Source organism: Anomalospiza imberbis, chromosome 15, assembly GCF_031753505.1.
Source record: "Anomalospiza imberbis isolate Cuckoo-Finch-1a 21T00152 chromosome 15, ASM3175350v1, whole genome shotgun sequence".
NCBI classification, from domain to species: Eukaryota; Metazoa; Chordata; class Aves; order Passeriformes; family Viduidae; genus Anomalospiza; species Anomalospiza imberbis.
The window spans coordinates 15021989-15037272 of NC_089695.1; the positions used below are offsets into that span (position 1 = coordinate 15021989).

At 45.4% G+C, this 15284-nt stretch overlaps 1 protein-coding gene across 2 annotated transcripts; it reads right to left on the reverse strand.

Moving 5' to 3' along the window:
• Window positions 1–2605: 2605 nt before the first annotated feature.
• LOC137483167 (ovoinhibitor-like) lies at window positions 2606–11766 on the reverse strand. Of its 2 annotated transcripts, XM_068206050.1 has the most exons (14): window positions 11501–11766; window positions 11282–11342; window positions 10652–10785; window positions 10227–10284; window positions 9107–9243; window positions 8647–8707; window positions 7763–7899; window positions 7234–7294; window positions 5732–5865; window positions 5584–5644; window positions 4140–4276; window positions 3732–3792; window positions 3251–3366; window positions 2606–2792 (listed from the first exon to the last, which is right to left on the reverse strand). In XM_068206050.1, the coding sequence occupies exons 1-14, from the start codon at window positions 11749–11751 to the stop codon at window positions 2747–2749; spliced, it is 1455 nt and encodes a 484-aa protein (XP_068062151.1). In that variant the 5' UTR covers window positions 11752–11766; the 3' UTR covers window positions 2606–2746. The 2 variants fall into 2 exon arrangements, with proteins under 2 accessions (XP_068062151.1, XP_068062152.1); XM_068206051.1 differs by lacking the exons at window positions 4140–4276; window positions 5584–5644.
• Window positions 11767–15284: the final 3518 nt, after the last annotated feature.

Below are 15284 nucleotides of genomic sequence, written 5' to 3' on the forward strand. Positions count from 1 at the left end.
ATTTTGAAGCTGCTCAGGCAGCTCAAGGTGAGTAAGAAAGCCCTGGTGCTCTGCAGCATCCTGCACCTGAGCAGGGATGGAGCAGCAGGCGGGGCAGCACTAAAGCATCTGTCACCCACACAGGGATGGCTGCTGTTTGCAGTTTGGCAAGCACTGAGCTCATAAGGTGTTTGGGGACTTCTTGACTGGGGAGGATGGACCAGATGCCCTCCAGGGGTGCCTTCCAACTTTAACTACTCTGTCACCTCTTTCTGTTTCCCACCACAGTAGCATCCACCCATCCAGCCATTCCTCTGTCTACGCCCAAGCAGGCACCCAGCTCAGTCCACTGTGCCTTGACACCACCTTTCAAGTCTCTTAGTGGCACTTGAAACCTGGTATTGTTCTACCTCTCTCCTAAGCCACAAAAAGTTAATATTCCCTCTGGAATGTGCTTGTCTTTGCCTCATCATAGAATTGTTTAGGTTGGAAAAGACCTCTAAGATCATCAAGTCCAAGCATTACCATTGCCAAGGCCACCACTAAACCATGTCCTGAAGCACCACATCTATGCATCTTTTAAATCTCTCTAGGGTCAGTGACTCAATCACTTCCCTGAGCAGCCTCTTCCAGTGCTTGACAACCCTTTCCATGAATAAATTTTTCCTAACATCTGATCTAAAGCTCCCCTGGTGCAACTTGAGGCCATTTCAATACAAAGCAGAAAAAAAATCATCTAAGTAACACACACTCAGTAAGTAACTGTGGAACAGATGAAAAACAACTCCAAGGCACAGAAAACCATGCTGTCCCTGAGAAGGCTGCCCTATTTTTATAGTTATATTGCTTCATAAAACACCCCCTGAGCCTGGGGGATATTTAAACTCCAATGTCAGGCTTTTCCCATTTCCTGGCCCAGTTTTAGTGATTTATTCCATTATGTACTTCGACATGAAACCTACTGGTGAGTCCTGTGTGGAAACCTCTGTCCTCTAACCCCTTTGGCTGCTTCCTTGGATAGCTCTGACTTAATCTCAACTTCGTGCCTCCTTGAATTCTTGTTTGCCTTTGGTGTCACCAGACAATAAGCTCCACAGAGGAGCTTTAGCTGTGCCAAGATAATGCCATTGAGTTGGCTCTTGACAGCTTTACTGCAAAGGCTTGCAAAAGCCAGCGGTCAGAGCACAGTCCAAGTGAAAGGCTGCCAAAGTCCACAAGAAAAAAAATATCCAGGTCTTATCCCTGAGGATAACCAAGTAACACTTAAACAAGAGTAAAACAGCATGTTCTGCAAAAACACCTGAGCAGAAAATGGCAAGAAGGTTATATAAACCAAATGAACGTTTACTTTAGGACACAGACCTAAGAAAAGTACAATAAGCCATTGTTAGTTACAAATCATCCTGAAAATGGACACTAATGGCACAGAGGTACTGTGGCCTCATTCCCTGGAACAATACCCCCAATACCTCCAAAATCAGGAACATTTGCCTTCAGCCTATTCTTCTAGCCCGACAATTCAAAGAGTGACTTTCCAAACTGATCCAAATAATTGTGTTATTCTCTGGTGAGCTACAATGGGACATTGAATCAGGGAGGCACTAACTGTAGTCCAGAAGAATCCCTGAAATATTAGACTTGCAATAGCTTTGGTGACCTCGTGTGGAGGCAATGGCTCAGCCAACAGATGAAGGGCAGCCCCAAGGTCCCCCTGTCTCCCTGCCACCCATACAGACCACCACAATGACAATAATTATACCACCAGGTCCTGTGCAACTTGGCCTCAAAAGAGTAGGCAAAATGACGACCAGCCAGAATTTTTTTCCTATGGCTTGTTATATATTTGGTTAAAACTGGTCACAAGTGAACCTCTGCATCTTTTTCTTTCCCAAATGACTTTAGAAAGCAGCTCAGTGATACACCAGGGCTCTCCCCAACCTCAGGTGTGATCACTGCCCACCAGTCCTGGAGATATTCTGTTGCATTAATAAATTAAGATATTTTATGAGTGGACACTTCTACTGTCTGTCACCCTGAATGCCTGAATGGAGCTCAAGATTCCCCTCCTGTAGATTGCATTCTTAAACTGCACTTGACATTGTGGACAAATTCAGTGGAGGCAGGCTGGGATCCTCTTTCCTGGCAGCCACTGCTGTCTCTGCCATGGGAGAGGCTCCACAAGCAGTGGGAATGAGGACAGGGCACCTCTTGCCCAGGCAGCCAACTTCCCTTTCTAGCCCAAGCAAAAAAGTGCTCTCCTCAAGAGCAAATCACCACCTACACCCGCAGCATTTTCCCGTGGAGGAGGTGGACCATGCTCTGGAGGTAAATGTCTCCTTGCACTGACTGGAGAGAGGGACTGTGCTCAGGTTATACAGAGATATCATGGTTTGAGAACATTAACACTGACAAGAAGACTGAGGAGCAAGGAAAGGACTGAGAGCTCCAAGGGGAGCCCAGGTCCTCATCAGAGCAGGGCTGGCATTGACACATGGCCAGAAATGTCTATCCACATTAGTTGGTAGTGGAGAACTTCAATAGAAAAATAGACATCCACCACTCAAAGTACCGTGACAGGGAAGAGATGAGGCAAAAGGGAAGAGATGTGGCATTGAGACAGAGGAACGTTGCCAAGTCAGTTTATTGAACAAGTGTTTCAGGAGCTAAGGAAACAAGGCAAACTGAAGGGATGTTACTAGGGAAGGTCAGCCCATGGGAATACACATGGAAGGGAGTTTGTCTTCCTGGGCTGAAGTCCGGCACAGACTTAGCATTCAGCCATGCTCATGAGGTTGAGAGTTGTCCTGCTTTCCCTGGTGAGAAAAGGAGAGAGGAGAATTAGACATGGCTGATGCCCCTTTCCTCATTTCACTGGCCCAAGCATTGGCTTAGGGTTGACGGGAGATAAAGAACAGCCTCAAAACCCCAAACATCCCCTTTCATTATCCTCATTTGAGGAAAGATGAATGGTTTCATTCATTTGGTACAATCCAGTTGGTTTGGTGAAGTAATTTCCACACACCCTTGTGAGCTTGTGGAACAGATTGAGCGCTGCTGAAATTCAAGAAAATACTTTTAAAGCTAACAAACAGAAGGCCAGGTACAGAGCACAGAAATGGGCCTTTCACGTTTTCCCTTACAATGCAAAAAACCCAGAGATGTTGAGTGCATGCCCCAAGCAGTTATACAAAAAGGCAAGATGAGACAGCCCTGCATCCACAGCAGGTACAGGAATTGATCATGAAAAGAAAGGTTTCACTCCTATACGTACAGGTAGGCGTTGCAGAAAGTACATCTGTTGCTGTAGGTTTTGCCATCAGAGCCACAGTGGGGCATGTATTCCATGGTGCAGATAGGAGAGACTACTTTGAAGTCCTTGCAAAGGGCCTGCACACAGAAGGTAGGTATTAAGTCCCTCTGCCCCAGAGAAAACTGTGAGCCCCAGAGCATAAGGAATGACACCCCACTGAGAAATGAAACTGGCTGTAACATCATCATAACCAACTCCAAGTGTCCTCCTGGTGGCAGATGTGATCTTGTACTGTTTCTGCTCACTGTCATATTTCTTCCTGCTTTATTACAGAGCAAGTGGGATGGATGGTGGTGTTTTATGAGCAGTGTGAAATTCCCAAGGGATCTCCTCAGGTGTGCACACCATCACCTTCTGATTTGTAGCCCAGAGCAGAAGACAGTCCCCCAGGAATGTAACAGACACTGAATTTCACTCTTTATTCCCATCCTTTTCCACTCACCCTTGTAATGTCCTCTTCACAGGGTCCGTTCTTTCTCTTGCCAAGGTTGGTCCGATGCTCCCTGGAGGAAGGAGAGATTGTTATTAACCACAACCTTCCCTGTTACAGCCAGAGAGCAAGAACAAACCTCACTCCCATGGAGTCAGAGAGATTTCCAGATCACCCAGCTCAGCACCACCTGCCCAGCACTAAAAAAACCTGCCCTTACAGATCAGACACTTTCCCCTGCTGGTGCACCCCCTCTGTGGGGTTGAACACCCATATCAAACACTGAGCAAGGCAAGCAGGAAAATGGGGGCAGACAGACAGAATGCCTTCAGCACAAGGTTTCAGAGAGAGCCCTTGCAGATTACCTGGCTCCCACAGAGCCAAACTGTGAATCCCCCAGGGAGGAAGAGGAGCACTCACAAGTTGTGGGCACACAGGGTGCACTCGCTGGCGTAGGTGACGCCGTCGGTGCCGCACACGGGGTTGTAGATCATGGTGCAGGCCATCAGCTCCCTGCCATCCTTCAGCGTGGTCCTGTGGAACTGGCTGCAGTTCAGCTGGGGAAAACAAGGACAGCAAAGGCTCTGCCACGGCTCTGCTCTGTGCAAGACAGCCCCAACACATCCCCCCTGCTTATGCCTCTGCCACACCCTAAAAGGATCTGCCTGATGACAAATGGCGCTTATATATTAATTCGTTCTTCATGGAAAACTAGCTATTTCCTTTCACAGCCTTCCCTGGAGAAGACTGAATCAAGGCTGGAAGGTAGACATTACTCATTGAGCTCTGCATTTATCACAATGCCCCTACACCTTACTGAACCCACCAGGATATTACAAAAGGCAGCTCAGAAATAATCTCTAAATCAAAAAGGCACGATTTATGCACTTCCTGCAAGGGGACTGACTGTGACCAAGGTGTTTTTCAAGGCCCACAAGAATGGAGGGGAGATGTGCTGACAGTTCTTTTGTTGCAATGGGACAGTTCCGAGTGTTGAGAGCTGCCAGCAGGACTGACAGGAGTGGAAGCTGATTTACATCATCTGAGGAGCTGGCCTTGTGGTTTAGCACTCCCAGTTTCTCCAGTGTGAACTCTTCATTCCTGATTTATGTATCTCAACCAGCCTGAGCACAGAGCGTACTCAGGAAACAAAGGAATGACATTTCATAGTTTGTTTGTATAGAAATGAAATATCTGACTCGGGATGTTGACTCTTTCAAACACATGCTAATGAGGTGGCTTTGTTCTTCTATTCCCAGTGAGAGTAAATGGTTTAGAACTGGCCAAATATAGTTAATCTGGTATTTTTACATGAGTCATGTTGGTATATATTAGATTACATTGCATTTACAAAAAAAAAAAAAAACACCAAACAACCTACACCAAACCAAAAACCAGAGGTGGGTTGGAATCCCCTGATACCTTAGGTACCAGCATTCAAAACACAGGCAATTTTCTAACCTTTGAAAAACATCCTTTTTTAAAACATAAGCATTGAGAGAGCACCGGGTTCCCTGGGCCCTCTGCTTCCCCTGCCCATATTGCCAAAACATTCTGCTAAGTTCCTGCAGCAGCTATGACAAAGTGCTGTGGGAAAAGGATTCCCTGTGTAAAGCCTTTAATAATTTATCATCTACCTGTCTCATAACTCAATCCTCACCTGCCCTCTCCTCTTTCTTTCCCTGACTGTGTGCAGGAAGTGCACAATATTCCTGCTGCTGGGAGGGTGACATTCACCCACAGAAGGAAGGGCAGCACAAGTGTGACCCCCGTGGAGGCTACACAAGCCAAACCACCCAGCGTTTGCTCAGGCTGTGCAGTTGGCACCTGCTCAAACTCTTCTTTTCCTTCAGGTGTCACTTACCTGGGAAGCTTCTTCTATGCACTTTCCATCGTGCTTCTTGGCAACCTGGGTTCCATATTCCCTGGAAGAGAAAGCAGAGTTAAAAATGCCCAGCAAATAACTCTTGTGGGGCTCTCGGGGGTGGAGGGGGGTGGCCTGCAGGGCTCACATGTTGTGGGCACACAGGGCACAGTCGTTGCTGTAGGTGACACCGTCTGTCCCGCAGATCTCGCGCAGGATGAAGGGACAGGCTGCAATGGCCTCTCCGGATTTGGTCCCACTCAGGTACGTGCTGCAGTCAACCTGGGCAGACAAAACAGTAACGCTGGGTCAGTGTCCCCTCTGCAGTCTGCCCACTCTGATCCTCTAGATTTTAGAGGTCTTTGTCAGGGGAAAATCAGAGGGTTCTTTAAGTTTCGACTTGCATTAGAAATGAATTATGTAATTGTAGTTTGGTGTTTTCTGCTTAGCAGAGGGAACAGGTGGTAAAAGAAATTCTTCTGCTAGAGCAGAACATACACAAATTTTAAATCAAGCATTCATAAAATCATAAAGATTGGAAAAGACTTCTAAAATCATCAAGCCCAACCATTAACCCAGACCCCCCATGTTCACCACCAAAACATATCCCCAAGTGCCACATCCACATCCCCTTTGAAAAACTCCAAGGAACAGCAATTCTCTGGTCAGCCTATTCCAATTACCGACAAGACTTTCACTGAAGCTTTTTTTTGGTGCTAATTTCTAAACTAAACATCCCCTAACTCAGCCTGAGGAATCTGATTGAAAGTGTTTGACATCGAGTGCAGTTTGACATAGTTTACTATGTCAAGCTGCACCATAGTTTAAACTTGGATATAGTTTACTATATCCAAGATTTTGTTCCAGCATTTCGAAGGGAAGCAAGAACTGTTTCACCAGCATCTGTTGCAAAAATATTTACAATATATAGAACCTAATGGTTTAAATATTTGAGGATCAATAGACAAACACCTATTGGAAATCACTCTACATTAGCTAAGCATCACTGACACTTCACTGTCATTTTGCACAGTCTCCCCAATGCACTGTCTCTTATTATCCATATTTCCCATGTGGTCCAAGAACAAATTAAAGCAAAGACCACATTTTAACGTGCCTTTTCTGAAAATATATTGCAGTCCCTCAGGATGTATGAAATTATTTTTGGTGCTTCAGAGCTGCTCTGCATAAGCAGAATAAATGTGTTGAGATATTATCAGCACATATTGTTACTGTGCAGGATAATAAAGCTATTTCTGTACACATACCTGAGAGCAGATTTGTCCTGGCTGACCAGAGTACAAGGATTTTTTTAACCTGTCTAGTGCAATGGAAATCCTAGCACTGAATAAATGCACAGACATCTAACACAGCTTTCTGCCTCCTCTCCTACTGTTCTAAAATGGGCTGCACAGTTCTTGGGCTGCCTCTGATGATTTCTGTTCAGAGATTGGCAGTACTGGGACATTTTGTTTCTGAAGTCCCAGCCTGTCCCCATCCTCTCTTTCCCTCCTGTACAGCACACTGGCAGCTGTGAGCAGCTGAGGAGAAACACAGCATCAGCATGAGCCCTGTGCACCATCAGCCCAGCCAGGGTCTTCCTGGAGACTGCAGAGAGAGTAGATGGTGCTTATTTAAAAGAACACTTACAGGAGCACTTTCCTCCTTGCACCTTCCATCGTGGCTTTTCTTAACATCAGTCCCATGTTGTCTGAAAGGGAGAGGTTGGGGTCAGCACGCTCACCACCTGAGCCCCGGAACACCCAGGCACCACAGAACGCAAACCAAACCCATAACCAATGTATATGATAAAGGAGGCACCTGATTGCTTGATGAACCAGCTTCTCCCTGTCATTAGAAAGTGTAATTCTAAGTGGTAACAGACCAGTCAGGTCTCCTCATTATGTGCTATACAACAGCTCCATTCACTCTGTCTTCTGTCCAAATATCACAGTCTCATCCACTCTTTCTCCTGACCAAATATCCCAGCCCTCAGGTTGAGAGCTGGCTCTCCCACACTCCCCCAAGGAGCAAAAAACACCAGGGAACAAAATCCAGGTGACAAGGGCTTCAGGAGGTTGAAAGAGGAGCACAAGTATGTTAGTACCAAAAGAAAAGCCATCCGGAGCACTAACCCTGGCTTGCCACTCCAAAAGAGCGTCCTGTGTGCCATACTTACACGTTGTGGGCACAGATGCTGCAGTCGTTGTCATAGGTGAACCCATCTGTGCCACACACTGGATGCAGGATCCTGGGGCACCGGACCAGGTCTTTGCCACCCTTCACCTTTCTGGCTGGGAATTTATTGCAGTCAAGCTACAAAAAAGCATCAGCATCAAACCTGAGGAAAACCTTGATCTCCAATTAAAAAAATTCCATCATAACCTCCTGCCATGTCTCTAATGCTGGGATGCTGAGACAACACCAGTGCTACGACTCAGTTCTTACTAAACCAGGCTGAGCCATCTCTGCCTGAGCCCTCTCACATGGGGGGAACTGCACAGCACTGCACAGTGTGTGAAGGGACAAATCCCCGGCTTAAGCACCTTGGTAAGTCCCAACTACAAGATATGTCAGAAAAAAAACAAAACAAAACAAAATTAAAACATGGCCCCTTTTTAACTGACCAGTGAAAGAACTTGGACTTTGCATTTGAAGGGCACCATCAAAGGAAGATCAAAGCCCAAACTGAATGACTCCCACATTTGTGTGTTAGCATGTCCTACACAGCAGCTGATACATTCCAGTTAAAACTTCAGGTGTGCTCCACATTTCAGAATATGTCCCCACCCCAAGAGCTGCTGTAGGTGTGAATTCGTCATGAGGACTCTGTGCATAGCTCTCATCCAGCCCATCTGCCAGAGCTGCTGAGCAAGGAGGGCCCAGAGAACACCGTCCTCAGGACAGGTGGGATTTGTCAGCATCCTCAACACAAGGAGCTGATAAGACTTCATAGACAGGTGGAGAAAGCCAGACCTCAGGCCAGCTCACTTTCAGAGTAAGATGTCACCTCAGGGAACCCTTCAGTTGATGCAGCTAAGAGGAGCTATATTGAACACTTACCTCAGCAGTCTTCTCTCTGCATTGTCCACTGTGCCTTTTGCCCACATGGGTCCTTTGCTCCCTGGAAGAGGGAAACAAAATAAATACTTAACCTCTTGGTCAAAGTCATGTGCAAAATTAAGCAAACCATGGCTTCAGACGCTTTAAAAAGTGTTCAGAATTGCTACTTCACTCATTATCAATCTTCACACAATTACCATCTTCACACAACATGCTATTTAAAGCAATATTCTGAATTGTTCCTTCCTCTGCCCAGCCCACAGACTCATCCAAGGAGATGCCTTAAGACTCTTTGTGAGCACATGGAAGGCACCAGAAAGAAACTCGAGGCAAATCCAAAACCATCCCGTTTCTAAGAGACTTGAAGAAATAGGCAGGAGCAGAAATGCAGCAGGACAGTTCTCAAGACTGCCCAGCACTGCTGGGCACTCAGGAGGAGCACTCTGGGCACGGCACTCACGCGTTGTGGGCACAGATCCTGCACTCGTTGTCGTAGGTGGTGCCATCTGTACCACAAACTGGGTTCAGGTCCCTCGGACAGGATACCAGTGTTCTCCCATCTTTGGTGGTTTGTGATCGGTACCTGGTGCAGTCAACCTGGCAAAATCAGGACAAATCGCTCTGGTGGAGCCCTTGCTATGCAAGGAAAGTTGATTCAAAGCCTTTTTGTTCTGTATCTCAGCCTCAAATGTTTCTGTAACAGGACAAAGCCATGTTACACTGAAGCTAAACTTCCAATCAGAAATTACACTTCTGAATATTATCCTAGTTCTCCAGGAGTCAAGAAGGACTACCTTGGAGAAGAGATCCTTCGGCCACAAGAACATGTATAAAATTTTTGGCCTCGTCTCATTAAAAAAAAAAAATCTTGAATTTATTAAGAAACATTTTTCAACAGCTGTAAATCTGAATAATACTGTTTCACTTTGTGTTGGTTTTCTCCACACTTATCCAGCTCTTTGATTACTTCTTACTTCAGATTCCCTGTAGTTCAGTACAGAATTTGAAAGGATAGGAAAGAATGGTTATCTATCTGTTGGAGAATGGACTTCCTACATCCCAGAATTTTAGCACTGAAATACAGAAATCCTCCTTCTCAGGCATCAGACTGTTGGACTCAGAAAAGATACAATAAGCTATGCTCTATAAATATTTATGGTTAGTGCTCTTGTGAGTCTCACTACATCTGTGAATACAACCAGCATGGGAGTTTTGAATCCCTGCTGCTGAGGGTGGAAACGCTTGTGGTCTCCAGAGAGAAAACTGCCAACCTGCACAGCATGTTGGCAAGAGAAATCTTCTGTCCCTCCACCTCCTCCTGGGGACACAAGTCAGCTCCTCATCTCATATCCATCTCCTTCCTCTTTCCCAGTTTGGTGCGGTAAGCATGGGGTGACCTGCTCTCTCCAGCAGAGAGGATGCCAAATCCACCCCCACCATGCAGAAGAGCAAATAATGGACTGGGACCTTCGCACACCTTGTCCTGTGGACATCTTGCAGCTTCCTAGAGAAGTCTATGAGGTCCTCAGGATTTTATTAGCAGCCCTAAGAGATGGATTTTTGATTTATATTGCACTTACAGCAACAGATTCCTTGCAGGGTCCATCATGTATTTTGGTAATGTTGGTGTCGTGTTCTCTGAAAGGAAGAAAAGCTTTGGTCAGTGAGCATAGAGAATAAATTCTCTGAATGTGCCCTGCAGATGGCAGCTGCTAATGTACAGATATTCCCATCTCCTATGGGAATTAAGTGTTAGGAGTAATTAGGTGTTACAAGCAACACTTTGATCTGCTCATGTCTCTGCTCTGGTTCTTTTTGTGATTCCCTTCAAGAGCATAGACAAAAAAAATGGGGAAGAAAACTCAAGTTGTCTGCAGAATCATGAGAAGCCAGAAGCAAGGAGACCTACAGAGACACCTGCCTTAAAATTGGTATTTTACAGAAGTGCTTCCGAGAGCCTCAACTTGTTGATTATCCAGAAGGACATTCCATGCACACGACTTACGCATTGTAGGCACAGATCCCACAGTCATTGTCATAAGTGAAGCTATCTGAGCCACAGACAGGTTTCAATATCCTTGGGCACGCTACCATGACGTGATCATCTACTACAGCTCTACGGTAATTATTGCAATCAACCTGTAAAAATAGCAGGAATAGAGAGGAAAAAAAAAACAACACCTTTTTGATATAAAAATATAACACTCTTACATAGTTCTCTCACTCTCCCTCAGCCTTTGGGGACAAATCCAGAGTCAAACCCATTTCACTATCAGAAGTAGAAACTGGAAATTCTGTGGAAGTTCTCCCCCAATGAAAAAAAAAAAAAAAACCAAATGGGATATTAAGAAGGACTGTGATTTGGGTTTTGTGAGGTCCTTCATAGGATCCTACTGGAGGTATCCAGGTGGTGAGATCCAGCCTTCAGCCAACATATTATATTTATTTTATTCCCAATTAGACAGGTTTGAAGTCTGAAGAAGAAAATAACAGAGATGGTATCAGATAACCTATGAAAACCCTCTCAGCTTTGGTCATCACCAGATTTTATTTTGGGCTGTGCAGACCAGCTCTGCACATCCTGCTCCACTTCTGCATGGTGTCTGAGTTGTCCCCATTAAAGACTTTGTCTTACCACGACAGGTTTTGGGTCACATTCTCCATCGTGCTCCTTCTCCACGCTGGCGCCGTGCTCCCTGGAAGAAAGCAGACCTGTGTCAGGGATCAAGGAACAGCATCACCTCAGGGCCGGTGGCTTTGTCACTCGGCTGCAAAGGCACATGCTCCTCATCCCTGGGGTACAAAGCTGCCACCCCTGCCTGGAAGCCCCTGCAGGGTTCCCAGCCAGACTCACGCGTTGTAGAGGCAGATCCCACAGTCGTTGCTGTACGTGTTGCCATCGGTGCCACACACTGGTTTCAAGTCCCTTGGGCAAGCTACCCAGGACCTCCCATCCTTGGTAATGCCACTGGAGTACTGGCTGCAATCAAGCTGTGGAAGCAGCCCAGAATCAGCCCCGATTTTGGCTCCCTCACGAATAAAAACCCCCCAGCATCCTCCCACCACCACTACGCCTGCAGGTAGTGGGAGGCAAATTAGAGGCATTATTTGGAATCTGCTCAGGCAATCAGGAGGAAGGAATCTTCCCTACAGAAGTTTCTGATTATGCACTTCTGCCGGGGTCCAGGGAGGGAGGATGGCTGTGGGTGAGACAGTGCCTAATGAAGGCAGTGGTAATTGGGAGCCCCTCGGCTCCGCATCGGATCCTTCCAGATCGTGCTGCACTCTGGAGAGCTCAGGGAGGCTCGCAGCTGCGTGGGAGGAACCTGCAGACAAATCCACGGCTCAGGCCCTGCTGGTTTTCTCTCTGTGATATAGGTATAGAAATTTATGCAAGGAATTCTTTGCGCCTTGCTGTATGGAAGCAATTATCAGAGTCACAGTGTTTGATGTTTTCGAGCGTGTCATCCTAAGACAGTTCTCCTCGCAAGGAGGCAAGCTACTGCCTTTGGCTGGGAGTAACTAAATTATGTCTAAGAGTTAATATAATAACAGTGTACAATTACTTCTTGTTTTTTCATTTTATTTAATGAACCAAAAATATTGCAAAAAATGGGGATCTTTTACTTTCTCGTGAAATTGGAAATGTCATTCAACCATGCACTGGGAAATATTATTTTAACAGCAAAGGTTTCATTAGATTTAACACATGTGCTCATTGGGTAGCTGCACACAGTTTCCACTTTACCAGAAGCCTGAACAGAACATAATAAATAGATCTGTGGCTCACCTGAACTCCAAAGGCACCACCTGAAAGAAAAAAAAGGAAACAGAAAAAACCCCACCATATTATTAACATGCAGAGAACACATATGCAAACATTCTCATGAAACAAGTTAATTCAGTGATTAGTCAACACTAACTTGTTTTGTTTAGGAAAATGTGGAGTTTTACATTACTCCAGTAAATGGCCATAGGAGGCAATAAAAGTTACTAAATAAAGTTTCGTTGCATTTCTGAGGGGAGATAAACCTTATGAGAACACATGTATTTATCTACGCCTAAAATGTTACAGGTAAGCAATACAGGTACTTTCAATTCTATACTCCTGGATTTTAACCTCTCCTAAGAGACTTTTATGTTCGACTTTCAAAAGGTGGGACATGCATTGTTTATGATAATTAATCACCACTAGCATTGTCCATCTCCAAATAGATCATTCTCAGTTACCAGGAGTAGCACAGTAAACTACCAGTGCAATGGGAGTTTAACCTAGAGGTTAAAGTTTGCATTTATATTGCTCACATGGGTAATAATGCCATTTTTACAGTTTTATTTTGCCTTTATACACATGACTGCCACATGCAAGTCCCTACCCTGCACTGGAACTGCTCCTACAAACCAAGAAGATAACAGCTGTATGATGTTTGCTGAAACCTCAATCTTGAAACCTAATTTCCTTGCTGTGCTCTCTCAGGAAGGCTGTTTCTTCATGAAACAAGGTTCTCCCTCCATGTTGCAAGACCCAAAGGCTTTTACTGAAAGAAAAGCTCAACTCTGACCCAGCCAGGTCAATCTTTGCAGTACCCCAGTGAATACTCACCCAAGCAGCAGCAAAGGGCAAGAGCTGCCCTCACCAAAAGTCCTGTCACCTTCATGGCAGCCAGGGACACCCCTTCAGTGCAGCCTGCCTGCTCTCTGTGCGGGAGAGGAAGATTGCAGGGAGGAGCAGGAATATATAACACACCACGCTATCAAGTGGTCCCACCTCATTAGGTAATGCTCCCAGCCTGTCATCACCACTCAAAGCCAAAAACGTGTTTACCCAGCTCTGGATGTCTGGCTAATGATTGATACAAGCGTTTGTGCCAGGAAGGGGATTTCATGTGGCTCGAGGTGAGAGGGGACCGTGCCAGGACCCCTCTTCTCCCGCACGCTCTGCCCAGCCCTGGGCTGCCCCTCGCACAGCTGCAGCATATCCTGGGCTCACATCTCCCCTCTGCCTACCTAAATGCAATTAGGACTTTCTCCTCAGCTATCATTTTCAACTGAGCTGCCAAGCAATAGCCGAACCCCCCGTTATTTAACCTCAGAGGGTGATTTTGTACTTTTCACCGCTGTATTTCAGCCCAGTTTGAGCCCAGGCAATTCGAGCCCAGAAGGTCACCCTGTGCTCTGCAGGAGGAATCCCACTCTCCTCATGTTTAAAAAACTCAGCAGTGCTCTGCTGTACGTGCCAACTTTTCCTGTAATACAGCAAGGAGCAAAAATACCAAGTTTGGTCCTAAAAATCCATCTCTTTTGGCTGTTCACTGAAAACTACCATGGCACCTTCTGCTCATCTGCTATCACCTCCCCCATGGCCAGTCCCTGACCTACCTTACTGAGCCTAAGTGACACCATCCCCCAGGGCAGCAGGCCAAATGCCTTTAATGTCTGCACAGACTAGATGTACTGTACTTCCTTTACCTAGGAAGTCAGCCAGCTTTACAAAGATTGGTATTAGCCCACACATGGTTTGCTTCCTGAAAATTTACTGTGCACGTTATCTCTTTACGCTTTATATCTTTAGTTTTCTTCAAATATCTCCTTAAGGTTTGCCCACTATTCAGGTAATGGAACTTAGATGGGCCCTGGATGCTTTTTTGTCCTTTATGTAAGGAGATTTTTGGCAATTCTTTGGATTAATCTCAATTGTAGACTTCTCAGTTGGGAATCCTAAATTCTCTAAATCTGTCACTAACTTTTCATTTTTCAAATACTGTATTTGGTAATCAAAATCCTTGCTTGCAGATCTATTTTTTGACACAATTTAAGCAGAGTGAGCTTGTGTTGAATCATCACAGTTTTATTTTCTAAGAGAAGGAAATTTCCAACAACTTTCTCACTTGAAAAGCAAATCCACAACAACACAATTTTAGGGATTACCTAGTGGAAAAATATTTGCTTTCATATCCTTTTGCTTTCAAATATTTGCTTTCATATTAGGAGCTCTGCTAATATTAGTACTTTGCAGTGTGCATCTGCAAAATTAAAGCCTCTCCAAATGCCAATGTTTCCTGCTATGTTAGGAGCACGAGGGATGGTGTCCTTGTTCATATTCCTCATTTTCATTCCTTCCCCCTGGTGTTCTGCCCTGTGTATCCTGACCTTTCCCTTGTATCAGTTCCACCAAGTGTCCAGACCTTTGGATCGATGAAGACCTTGGCTACAAGGACCCCTCCTCATCCTGATTACAATATCCATCTCCCAGGGCTTATTCCAGCCAAGGCCAGGATCCATTAATGTTTCCTAGCAGTGGAAAATGATTCCTGACAACTTAATTGCCAGGCTCTGGAAAAGCTGTCACGGTCAAGCAAATTCCTGCCAATGTCCACAGCGATGACACCTGAACCCTATCGGAAAGGAGATATTATTTGCAAACCAAATCTGCAGATAAAGTGGATTGACTCAGCATGTTCTGTCAAGAGCAAAGTAATTCTCTTCCAACCAAGCTATTAAATTTGGGAAGTAGTTTGCAATAGGAGACAGAGTAAAGGGACAGAAGAACAAACACCTGTCAAGGATCAGGAGAAGGAATTTGGATTTAGAAAACACTGCAGCTACAGCACGTGTCTGCTGTCCCCTGTGTCAGCTGA